The sequence below is a fragment of the Typopeltis vanoorti genome, chromosome 16 (assembly GCF_054136105.1).
Source record: "Typopeltis vanoorti isolate ZY-2024b chromosome 16, IOZ_Tvanoo_1.0, whole genome shotgun sequence".
NCBI classification, from domain to species: domain Eukaryota; kingdom Metazoa; phylum Arthropoda; class Arachnida; order Uropygi; family Thelyphonidae; genus Typopeltis; species Typopeltis vanoorti.
The window spans coordinates 37,539,584-37,553,136 of NC_143564.1; the positions used below are offsets into that span (position 1 = coordinate 37,539,584).

Genomic DNA, 13,553 nt, shown 5'->3' on the forward strand with positions numbered 1-13,553 from the left:
TAATGTAATTGGTCTGTATTTTTTACAATTTTTCTTATCAATTTTGTTTTCAGTCTAATATTTAAGTTACTATATAACTTTATTGGTAACATCATGTAATTTTTAAATAACAGAGTAGTGTGCCCTCCCTTGTTGAGTTCTTGGACTCTCTAGAGGTGTCACATAATAATACAAAAATAAGAATAAATTTTATGTGTGGTTGGTGATTCCTGATCTTGATTCCAAGTTAATCCACAATTAATTAATTCCTTATTCTCCAAGCATTATTTCAAGGCAATACACCAATCTTATCTTCCCAATTTTCTCAAAATTAAAATTCATAATGGGGTAGACTTGAAGAAGCATACAAATCGTGCATATGAGTTATCCATAATCTGTAAATTTTTATCTCAGTAACTTCTACAATTGATATCACTGAAATGTTTTATTGAGTACAGTTAAAAAAAAAATGACTAGTTATTTCTCACTGGTGGTCTTATTTCATATATACATAAGCATTCTACAACATATCACCAAGATTATTCTATTATACAAGAACATTTTTATGAAATATACTATTTTTCTATTCATGACACTGAATATGACAAATATACAAGATCAGAACTTTACTAAATTCTTTAGTTTTTACATAAATGTATGCTTTACCAACTAACACTATAACACCACATTCTGTTCCTAAATTCCACCAACATCTCAATGCATTTTATTCTCATTAGAATTAATTGTGTACCAATCATATTGAATTTTAGCCCTGTAAAGTTGTACTGTAATCATTATTAATTTTGCAATATTTAAGAGACATGCTTAAGCTATATATAATTTGGCAGTGTTTATTTCATGTAGATAAATGTAAAATCAAGATGACAGTTAAAGATATTAAGATCAGAGAATTCTGATATAAGATATAAAGAAATGGGAGTGTATGTTTCTATATGCTTCTGATATTCGATGTAACCTTGTAACACTTGACCATTATCTTAGGTGGAATTTCATCACCTAGTATGAGATTATGGCCCTACTTATTGAATGCTTGAAATTGTTCCATGTTTAGTCTCTACAGCAGAGTTTCCAGATTATTTAGCTCTAAACCTATCCACATTATTAATATAATATGGGTATATTATACTTTTCTATGGGATTTGTAGTAAAGGGTCCAATAATGATAAAGTTGTGCAAAAAATTTAAAAGAAAGAGAAAAACAGCAAAATAACTGATAAAAGTAAAATTTTATAACACTTTTAAGCATTTCAATGCAGACTAATCATCTGATGGTGCTGATTATATGTTATCTAAGAATGAAACTCCATTTCACTTTTTCACCCCCATTTCCTTCTGTTTTATATCAAATTTTCTCGACCTTAACATTTACTCTCAATGTCTTTGTGTAGTAAAATTATGTATAGTCAAATTATTATGGGATGCACAGGTCATAATTTTCCTGGACTGCACTAGCAGCATATAACCTGGTGTTAATTCCTGCAGAGTGGACATTTATTTTTCTAGAATAAAATCTGATAACATATTGTGCAAAGTATATTCAATTAATTTAGATATTTTTTCAAAAGAAAGATGCAAATCAACATGAGGAGTTAAAGTTTTAATATTAAGACAGAATTTTTTTTTTTTGTGTGTGTATGTATTCACTAATACTTGTAAGTTTGTGCTACTGAGTTTGACTGTTTATTGCATGATTTGTCTGTATTGTGTCCATCATGGCAGCTGTCAGAGCTAACACTGTTCACCTGGTCCATAACCATTTAAAGACTACATTATTTATAGCATAGCAGGACGATTTTGCAGCATGCTATGCATGTGCAGGGCAATACTTATGCACAGGCACATAAGGCTCAGGCTGGGCACCCCAAAAATTAGCCAATTTAAGGGCCCGGAGCACTCTAGCACCTTGGGAAAATTGTAAGTATGCATATGTGCATCCTGTGAGGAACAAGGATGTATATATGCACGCATTAAATGTAGATGGTGGGAAGCAGTGGGTGACTTGAATGTTACTGTCTCAGGTTTTATGAGCACTGGAAATAGTGCATGCAGAAAGAGGTGAGTGTCAACTTGTAGATATGAGTAGCATGTCAGAGGGATATGTTTTAACGGATGGCCATGATTGTGTGAATGTAGGATATGTGGAAAGAGGAAAAAAAAGAGAAAAGTTCCCCAGGAAGGAGCTTTCCTGGGGGAATAATAGAGTGTGAAAATGGCAAGATTACCTAGCAAAAGGAGAGCAAGAGTAGCTATAAGAGAACAAGGCAAGAGAATGGCGGAGGAAACTAGGAGAAGAAGGAAAGGAGAGAGAGTGGAAGTAGAAAGTGTTGAGAAGAATGAATGGAGATGTGAGATTCGAGATATGCGAGTAAAGTATTAGGGGAGTGCTTTCTTGGGGGAACATTACAGTGAGTGTGATAATGGCAGTGAAATGAGGTGAGGATAGATGGAAGCTGTATGCAAAGAAACAGAGAAACTACAGTTGGGAAACTATATCCAGTATCATGAGCAATACTTCATTACTGCATTTAGCTTTCCTATCTAGCCAAAATATGTTATACTCTTTGATTTCTATTCCTATGAGAACATCTTTCTCAGTTAACCAAGTTTCACTGATAATAAGCCGGCAAAAGTTGGTCGATTGATAGAGGCTCAGTTAAGTAAGTTTGAGCACAGTTAGTAGTTGGAAGGGGACTAATCGTTCGATGCTGTTGGCACACTCTCCCTCGATGAGTCTTTGGACTCCCTGGAGATGTCAAATAATAATAATAATCTTTGGAAAGACTAAACCAATCAGTGCCACAAACTACACTTGTCTCTGCAATGTAATATATACCCTTCAAGCCACTATTCTGCACATGAGGCCATCCCTGCTACTTTCTGCCCTTGCAACTGTAGTTTACTTGCTCTGATACACACTCTCTTGGCATACCTTTGAGGACAGATGGGAGCTGTATGCAAAAGATGGATTGCATTGAGCATAGAATGATGCTGGGCAAGCGAGTGTGTCAGAGCAGGGAAACTACAGTTGCAAGGGCAGGGATTAGAAATAAAGGGAATGAGTTTGTGGCACTGATTATCCAAAGGTTATTAGCATTGGTGAAACATGTTCTAACAGGGATAGAAATCAAAGGGTATAGCATATTTTGGCTCGATAAGAAAGCTAAATGCAGTAGTGGAGTGTTACTCATGATAGGAGATGAATTGTGCACTCTCAGAGTGATGAATCAGAGTGGAAATGACACTATTGAGACAGAAGTTTATAAGACAAGATATTTAGTGGGATGCTGCTATAGATCAGGAAATATAAATAGTGATGAGCAGAAAATATTTAGGTAAATTAGCTTGGTGAGTGTAAAGTGGGTAATCATTATGGAGGACTTCAACTATAGCAATATAAACTGGACAGAGGAAGCATATAGTAATAAGTGAACTGAATTTTTGAAGGACAATTGTCTTAGGTAGCATGTTTTGGAGGGAACACGACGATCAAACATTTTGGAATTGGTCACAGCATCAGATGATTTGATTATGACTGAGATGTCATTCTTGCTCTCAGTTGGCGTGCATAATTACATAATTCTGACTTGAAGGATGAATAATCATGCAAAAGGAATTTATGTGTAATTATAAGGCAGTCAGATCTCAATAATAGACTAAGAAATCAGTTTGGAGCAGTACAATGGATGGAAAATGGTTAAGAAAAAATTTTAATAGCAATCAATAGATTGTATACCTCAAGGGCTAAAATGGATGACTAGGGAAATTCAACAGGAAAAAGAGGGTATAGAAAGCATATAAAGAGAGAACTGGAGAACAGTTGCATGAGGAGTATGAGGCTCAAGCCTGTAAGATACAGTAAGGATACAGTACAGTAAGGAGAGAAAAATTAGAATATTCTTCACATTTTAATTTAGAGGAGACTAGCAGTCCAAGATGCTTTTATGTACCAGTAGGAGGAGGAGGAGAAATTATTACAGACATATAACCTTGCTGCATGAGTGATCAGGTTGCATATTGGTGATCATTAAACTGCACCACTATCAGGGTTCATTATGACAAAACAGGCTTCTTAGAAAGAGAGCAGAGAATAGAAGAGACTGGAAGTATATAAAATAGCACTCTAAATAAATGTAAGAACTCTGTACTTAGTATTACAAGGTTCTATAACTGAATGAGATTTTATCATGTGTTTCATGAAAATGCTAATTTCTTCCATAAGTAAGATTTTGGAAGAATTAATAAGAGTGCCTATGCAGATGAGGTGGAATGAATATACTACGAGTTTTCTAGATTTTGCAAATGTATTTGACAATGATATTTAAGTTGCAACAAATGGGTTTAGATCTGATATCTGTCAGGCTAGACTGAATCGATAAAATGAATAATAATTAGCTATCTGACAGATAGAGGAGAATAGAAGTAGATTCCACAGAGCTAACTGAGCCAGTGGTATTCAACTTTTATGTCAATGATATTGTAAATAGGCTAACATTCAACTGTTTGCAGATAATGCAAAGATGGGGAGAGTTATTTGGAATGGTGCAGAACTTTGAGATCCATAGGTGAAGGGCAGCTGCTTCTCTTCTTTTTACTTTTTAGACTAGCCTTTATAAAAACTCATCCAGAGAAGATTTTTACAAATATTTATGCCTTATATAGGATTCAAACCTCTAGTGGCTTTTACCAAAGAGCTAGCAAGACAAGCAGGTTCTCTTGGTGGAAGTGGAGGCAATAAGGATCTAGGGTTAGTAGTATATGAAGTGTAAGAGATATATCCTGCAAAATAGTAGTGAACACAACACAGAGAAGTGGTAATAGTGACTGAATACACAGAAGATACAATTGCATAAGATTCAAATAATACCAAAAGCCAGATTGTGTTATCTGGATTTTGAGGTAATGAAGAAATTTAATTACTTCAAAGTGATATTGGGACTATGTGAATAAGAAGATGGAAGAGTAATTGTGGGACTTTGAGTTAGCTGACCAACTGCAGTGAGTCTCTTGACTCATGGTGGTCCTGTATTATTAAATATGTCTTACCTCGCTATGAAGCAAATACAAATTACTTCAACCAAATAAATCTCAACACAAATGAAGACCTAAGAATATGCAGACAAGTACAAATTCAGTTAACAAAAATTTGTGTTCTATTAAAAAACAAACTGATAATTTTTACAAATCTTTTAAAAATAAATTTAATTTAATCTCAATATTTTACAGTTAAACTGACCACTCTGCATATTTGCATACTATCTGGCTTTGGATGCAGGCAGTGATTGAGGCCAGTATTTCGATCTGCATGAGCCTTATTAAATGTTAGTTATCTATCCATTTGTTTGTATTTACATAAAAAAGATCCTGTTATTTTAATAGGATAAGGTGGAAATAATAATAAAATAATTTATCACTTATAGATAGTAATTTTGAATAATGAGTTATCATTCAACTGTCATGGGGTTAGAATTATCATGGTAGGTTAACTGCTGCCATATTTTGTCGTGATTCATTTATTATCAAGGCTTTCCAGCAGAAAAATATTTCTTATTGCACTTTTGCTCAATTTCTAGAAAGGACCCCCATTGTTCATGTTTTTTTTGTTTTTTTTCATTTAAACTTTGAATGGCATTCATATCCAATAGTACAGCAGTTTTTTTCTTCTCAACATGCCTATAAAATGTAATTATAATAACTGCTTTGTTCTTCTTCTTCTTTTTTTTTTTTTTTTTTTTTATAAAACTAGAGAGATCCAGTGATCTGCATAACTAGACTTCTTTTATATAAAGCAACATTTACAGGCTATGTCGATGTTATAAAAAATGTTAACTGCAGTAAAAGCTATGATAAGGCATTATAAACTATTTTAAGTGAAGAATATTCATAAAAAAGGGGAGGGAAAGCTGCAGTATTCAGCAAGGAGGAGGGTTTATATCAAATAGCTATAGTTGCTATTCATATATAATAGGAAGGTCACTTTTTTTCATATGGAAGATGGCTGAGAAGTGGGCAGTCTAATGCAGTCATATAATAAATATGTTGAAGGCAACACTCAAAAACCATATAGAAAGGCAGATTGATCTAAAATTACACAGAGGCACAATAATTTATATACATATACTCTGAAATACATACAGTTGGCTCCCACTACAGCAAACTTGTAGGGTCCTTACGAGCAGTTTGTTATAGTGGACAGATTGCTATAATGAATTTTCTTTAGAACAGTATTGTGCCTATGAGACTTTAGTTAGGAGACTGTTCGGTAGGTTATAATGAGCAAATTTGTTATAATTTTTGCTGTTGTGAGAGTACACTATATCAGCTACTATATTCATACCGACACAAGAAAACTTGTGTTAACCTATTCATATAATAATATATAATAGTATAGTCTTCCTTTCGTGACATACAAATGGAACTATAATTTGCTAAGTACAAAACACATTCCCTCCCCTCTTCTGAATTAATTTCATGAGGTACAGCACTGAATTTTGAATGTTTAAAATGAGAATAAATGCAGAACAGTTTGAATATCATCTGTTGTATCTCTTTCATACATACATTACTGAAGGTTCAGTATGAATGTATAAAATATTATTACAGTAGATTCAACTGTCAGAAGAAATACAGTTCATAATAAAGAAATCCAGTTTTTTTTTTTTTTTTAATATTTATACTGTTCAGAGCACTTTTGTTTTGTAGAATGGTATTTATATAAAATTTTAAATTTTACTACTACATTTCATAATGTACATATAAAACATGACAGTAATTGTAATACACTATATATATACATACATACATACTTCTTTTCTAAGGTTTGTTTCATGGTAAAACTATTTTTGTAAGTATAGTCTAACATCATGGCATTAACATATGTAACTTTTTTCTCAGTAAGTATAGCTGTACACGAATATGTCACTTGCACCATGTATTTACACTTTCTTATATGACTTGAGCATTTCATTCACTAATGAAAAATTACAACTAACACATAATGACCTTTTATACAGATATTGTGTATCATGTTATTTAAGCATTTGATAAAAATCTTGACTAGGATATCTTCAGTAAGAGTTAAAAAAATAAATGGTAGTTCTAAATAGATAAATAAATAAATATTTAAATAAATACAGAAATGTACATTTTTTGTTTAATGCTCATAAAACACACAAAAAATCATATTAGCTCATGCTTTTTCAATACTTCTTAAATACCACAATTCATCGAAACCACTATTTCATTTATGACCAAATGATAACTCTTCTCTGGATTCTTTTACAGCACCAATCATTTTTTCCATAACAACTGCCAAAATTTTATCGAGTGGATCCATACAACCTCTTTGCATCCACTTAGGAATTGTAACCCGTGCATGTGCAAAGCCTAACTTCTGTAGGATATAATCAACTCCATATGGCTCTATTCCTTTACCTGCCCATGACAGTAACCTAGTAAAAGAAAAAAATCCTATTTATAAAATAAGTAATTTTTTTTTTATCCTCTGAAAGATGCATTATTCTACAACTGCACATATATTTAACATCAATATAATTCAGTGTGCGGATGGGGAGGGATATATTACTGATGACAGATAAAAAAAAAGCAGTTATTATAAATAGAAGTTCAGTATGAAGGCTAGTTCATGGACAAGAGCACATTTAATGCTAGCTAGTGAGAGATTGAGAACAAAATATATAGTTAGTTCCTGCTGTAGACTAAGGAGTACAAAGAAAGATTTACTCAATGATTACAGGGTGAGTAATTATTATAAGGGAATTTAAAGGGCCCATTGATTGGAAGGAAGGAGGAAATGATGTAGGTGAAAATGGAATTTGCAGTCAAACTTTCACTACAGCAAATGTGTAGGAACCACAGGAATAATTTTCATAGTGAATTTTTCTTCAGAAAAGCATTGTGCTTATGGAACTTCAGTAGAGACTTTTTTGGTAGCTTGCTATAATGTGTGAAATTTCTGTACTGGTGTTTGCTACATTTAGTTGACTGTATATGGTTACTGGGAGATAATCATCTAAAGCAGGGTTTCTCAAACTGTGTTCCGCGGAACACTAATGTTCCATGTAAGGTGAATAGGTGTTCCGTGAGAAGTTCTAGAATTTGTCATTTTAGTTTTCTAAGCATTTTTCATGAATAAATATTTTACAGTAGAAATATTCTGAGGAGAACAATATTCATGAATATGTTGAAAAGCTCAGACCCAGAATGCCTAATAACATCTGTGTATCGTTAATTTTCACACATAGAAATCTTTCAACATTTGGGAAAGGGAATACCACTGTTTATGAACGGTCATAAAAATTGCTTGCAAGAGGATTATAACAATGGTGGCATATCCTCTGTTCTCGAAACTGAAGGAAATGACTTCTGTGTAGCAAATGTCAGTAACCTAGCGCCATATTTTTAAACATGGAAATATTCATGAATTATCGTTAATTTTCACACATCGAAATCTTTCAACAATCAGGAAAGAGAATACCGGCATTTATGACCGATCATAAAAATTGCCTGCAAGCCGATTATAACAATGGGCGGCATGTTCTCAAAACTGAATGAAATAACATCTGTGTTGCAAATGTCAGTAACCAATCAGCAAGGAAGTATAAAGAAAATTTTTCCACTGAAATTGAAGATCAAGATAGTCTGTATCCGATTCTCAAATCTATTAATACTGAATACTTTCTTCGCAAGTTCGTATTGCAGTGTGTAAGTGCTTGTTCTGAAACTGGAGTGCCGTGATTTTTTTAAAAGTAATAGGAATACAGATTTAAATTATAATATGAATAAGAGACAAGGCACTTTGTTTAATTTTGGTATTAAGAAATCTCTTAATGAAGGTGTTTGTGACAGAAGAGATAGTGAGTCATCCACCTCAAGCCTACAAAGATCACCAGGATGTACAAAAGGAGGAGAAAACTACCAGCACACAGGAGAAAAGTCTGGATTCACTCGTAAGTACTTATAATAATAATATTATAAATATATTTGGTGATCAGAATAGGATATGTCAATGAAAATCAGCACAAATTAATTTAATGATGGTTTGTTTATTGACACTTTAATTAAATCAATTAAATTAAACTTTAATTGATGTTTAATTAATTAATAATAAAACCAGCTAAATTACCAATTAATTATTAATTAATACATTACAAAATAACCAAGGTGTTTCGTGAAAATTTCAGGATTTGTGAAGTGTTCCGTCGTAGAAAAAGTTTGAGAAATCCTTATCTAAAGCATCATGTGATGGAAGGGACTACAGGTTTGAGAATGTTGGATTTAGAGACTAAATAGTTACAAAGTTTCCATCTTGTGGATGTGTGAACTGAATCCTGGGATGCTGAACTTTTCGAATGTATTAAAAAGGAGTTCAGGGTGTCTGGAACCATGTGACCAAATGGAGAACACACTATCTACATAGAGTAGCAAAAATACTATGCTTAGAAGTGCACTCTGGATATGTTATGTAGATTATGTGTTTTATCCCATTTGGCCACATGATCCAGACACACTTAACACATCTGCATTTGCTTTGATTGGTAATGTTTGCAATGCTGAACTTCACTATATATGCCAGGGGTCTTCAACCTTTCAGACTGCATTAAAAATTTCAATGAAGCCTGCAGGCTACTAAGCTATACTGCGGTATTTAGAATTGTAAGATGCTTTCCAGATTTACAAGAAATGCTGTGCATTTGATACGTTACATAAAATCCTATAAAAATAAACAAACTCAGCTTTAAGAGCGTAGGTAGGATTCATGATAAGTAAATACAATCAATACTTGAAAAAAGATAATTTAATGAAGAAGACATTCATTTTTTACAATATCAATGGTAAACTTGGCAATGCTTTTCCTTTACCAGCTTGTCGATGTTGGAAGTCGCTATGTGCAGAGTATTCTCGAGATGTTGGTCCATAATCTGAGTTCTTGTCTTGGACTTCACATGCTTCCTTCTGGAGAAGAACTGCTCACATAATAGTGCTTCCTAACAAAGTGCACATCTTCAAAGTATGCTGGTGAAGATTAGGGAGTGCATCCTCAGAAATGTAGTCTTTGTAAAATGTAAGCAAGGGCACATTGAATAATTTTTCTCTCAAAGAAAAGTTGTTTTGGAGTTCAAGCAGCTCCATTTGTACTGAGCCTGGCATTTTGGCAACATTGACACTGAATGGCATTGAAAATAAATCTAAAGAAGACTGTTGGTTACGAAAATCACTAAATCTCTCTCCAAACTCGCTTCGCAACATAGCTAATCTTGTAGCGTATTCATCAAGAGATGAACAGTTGGACTCAGCGAGAAGCTGAAGTCCAACTTCAGTTAAGTCTTTTTTTGCGAGTTGTGCCTCCCAAAGTTTGAGCTTGGCTACAAAAGCTTTCATGTGATCAAACAGAGTGTGCACCAGTTGATCTTTGGATTGTAGCTGCATATTTAATTATGCAGCTACAATATTTAGGTCACTTATATGCAACAAGATGTCAGTCACAAAGGCAAAGTCTGTCATCCACTTCGGATCGTTAAATTCTGCAATCAGATTCCCCTTGGTTTGCATGAACTGCGATATTTCACTCCTTAAGTCAAAGGCTCTTTTAAGAACCTTCCCTCTGCTCAACCAACGCACATTATTATAACATCGCCGTGATCCGCTTCGCACTCTTGATCAAAAATTCTTGGAATTGATGATGATTTAATCCTCTTGCCCCTAATAACATTGATGACAGTCACAATAACTTTCATGACATTCTCAAGTCCAATAGTTTTCGTGCACAAATTCACCTGGTGGATTAAACAGTGGTAATGGACGAAATTTTTTTCCTTCTAGTTCTGGTTCTTTCCGTAACAGTGCAACAAACCCTTCGTTCTTTCTCACATAGCAGAGACACCATCAGTTACCACACCCTCAGAGGTCGAAATGCTGGATCGTCTTCTTGGCGGCTTCAAGAATATCACTGCCTTTCATCGTTCCTTTCATAGGTATGAGCACTAGCAGTTCTTCTGTCACATTGAATTGTTGATAAATGACATGAACAAAGATAGCCAGTTGTGCTGTATCTTTCCCATCTGTGCTCTCATCTAAAGCAAGTAAATATGACGTAAATTCAGACGACTGTTTTTATAAAGTTCCTTCAATGTCATTGGCAAGTTCTTTGACACGTCGTGCTACAGTTACCCCAGACAAACTCGTTTTTTTTAAACACTTCCTTATTATTTGGGCACAGAATATTCCCAGCAGCAATGAGACACTCTTCCACAAACTTGCCGTCCAAGAAGGCTTTTGATTTTTTAGCAATTGTTTCAGCTATTACATAACTTACTTTGACGCACGCTTTGCTCTCTTCCCTCTGCCTTTTAAACGTACCCTGCTGGCATTTTAAATCAATTTGGAGATAGTTCACTTTGTCCACACGAAGCCACCCTTGAAGGTGATCGAAATTGGATGCATGCTTTGTCTCATAGTGTCATTTTATATTGTATTCTTTTGATACTGACTCATGACAAATTAAACACACTGGCTTATTGTCAATCAGCACAAAAAAGTACAAATTGGTCCACTTTTCATTAAAAACCTGACAAGAATCACTTGATTTACGCTTTTTACTCGTAGACGCCATAGTGATGGAAGGTGAATCCAAAAAATGATCCAAAATGGCCATGTAACAATTATTATCCATTGAATATGTCTCACACACTAATGAAAAAATTTTATATGGCAATATAAAACCACAATAGGCTATGGCTGACACGATGAAACTGCATGCACTTATACATGAATATCACATTGTTCACGACTGACTGACTGTGGATGAAATCCTCTTGTATTTATATGAAAATAACGAAGTATCGAGATGTATCTGGAAGGCACTAGACAGCGCACTCGAATGAACTACTGCTTCAGCCATCTACCTGCAACATTAGTACTAGTACTTAAGTACTGCTTGGCGCTGGCAGTTGGCTGAAGAAGCATGTCTATTCAATATTTATTTTTGTAGGATTTTATGTAAAGTATCAAATGCACAGCGTTCCTTGTGAATCTGAAAAGCATCTTACAATTCTAAATACGGCAGTATAGCTTAGTGGCCCGCAGGCTTCATCGAAATTATTTTTTATTTAATTGCATTTTAATGTTAAGTAGTTATTTTTTCAAAATGGCCAGCGGGCCATGGCAAAGAGCTCCGCAGGCCATGCTTTTGAAGACCCCTGATATATGCAATACTGGCCACTTTACTCAACAGAAGAAAATACAGTATGAAAGATTGGTCCTTGAATCTGCTTCGTCCCTAAAAAAAAACAGTCTTAATCTGAATAGGTTTGGATGCATAAAACTATCTCAGGCTTGGGAAATGCTTATTCTCTGACCTTCAGCTCAAGTATCAATCAGATGTGCTAAGTGGTGCAGTTTAGGATTTGCCTTGCCTCTTTATATTAGTTTCTCTTACTCAGGTAGTGTCTGCATACACCTACCTTTACTTATGAACTGCCCTCTTTTTGACTTTGGTGAAATACAGAAAATAATAAATTATTTTAGTTATTACATCACCTATGTTATCATCTCATTCCATTCTAAGATTTTTTAATAATTTACTGAACATATTTTGACCATCATGATTTGTGTTTGGCTATCTTTACTCATTTTCCCCCAGTAAGTTTTGATATGATTTCTTTTCACTGACTCTTAACTTATTTTGGGTCTACACTGAAGTTTCTGCATTTCCTTTCCTTACAGAAAACTTTGTAGCTTTCCTCTGCTAGCCAAATCAATCAATGTTTTCTTCATGTTGTGTCACTGATTCTCTAAGGTTTGCAAATTCTTTCATTCTGTTCTCTAGTAATATCTATGGTTCTATTCAGAAAGCTGCTTAATTGTGATTATTTTTAAAACTCTCTTACATATGTTTTTTTTCTGAAAACTAAATTACGATCACTGATCACTTCCTTTTTCAAATTCTTTGCATACAAAGTATCCTGAACCAGCATAAAGATTTCACTATCAACAATAACATAGTCTATTGTTCTTATTTCTTATGTGTTCTTTGCATGTGAATTTATACATCTCTTTTTGTTGGAATATAGTGTCTGTAATGACAAGTCCATGTCCTTTACCTTGTTTATTATTATTAACACCAGAAATCCATGGAGTCAAAAGACTAATCATAGGAGATAAACACTGTTATATACAAAGACCATCAAACTGTGCTTTAAATTCATTCAATGTATCTGCATTTGCCACAATGTCAGGATGCATTCCACTCACCAACCACTCTCCATGCAAGAATCTGCTTCCTATGCCCCTGCGTAGAGCTTCCAGGGATGTCCTACCTCCTTTCCCCATTCTATGAAAAATTTCTTATTAACCATATTAATCCAGTAACAGCCCTTTACCAACTTAAATGTGTCAATCATATCCCTCTCTTTCTCCTATTCATAAGGATTGCAAACTATATTTCCCCAATCTGTGTTCATATCCTACATCTGTGGCGGCCGGCGAAAATTTTAAATGGGGTGCTGCATATAAAAAAAAAAAAAAAAAAAATCCCA

General features: G+C 34.1%; 1 protein-coding gene across 1 annotated transcript in view; it reads right to left on the reverse strand.

The window, feature by feature from the left end:
* Nucleotides 1–405: 405 nt before the first annotated feature.
* The window catches only part of tweek (transmembrane protein KIAA1109 homolog tweek), a 1,221,702-nt gene continuing 1,208,554 nt past the window's right edge, over nucleotides 406–13,553 (reverse strand). Inside the window, 1 exon segment of the mRNA XM_090406645.1 lies at nucleotides 406–7,448. Within this exon segment, the coding sequence (XP_090262771.1) occupies nucleotides 7,238–7,448 (211 nt within the window). The 3' untranslated portion in view covers nucleotides 406–7,237.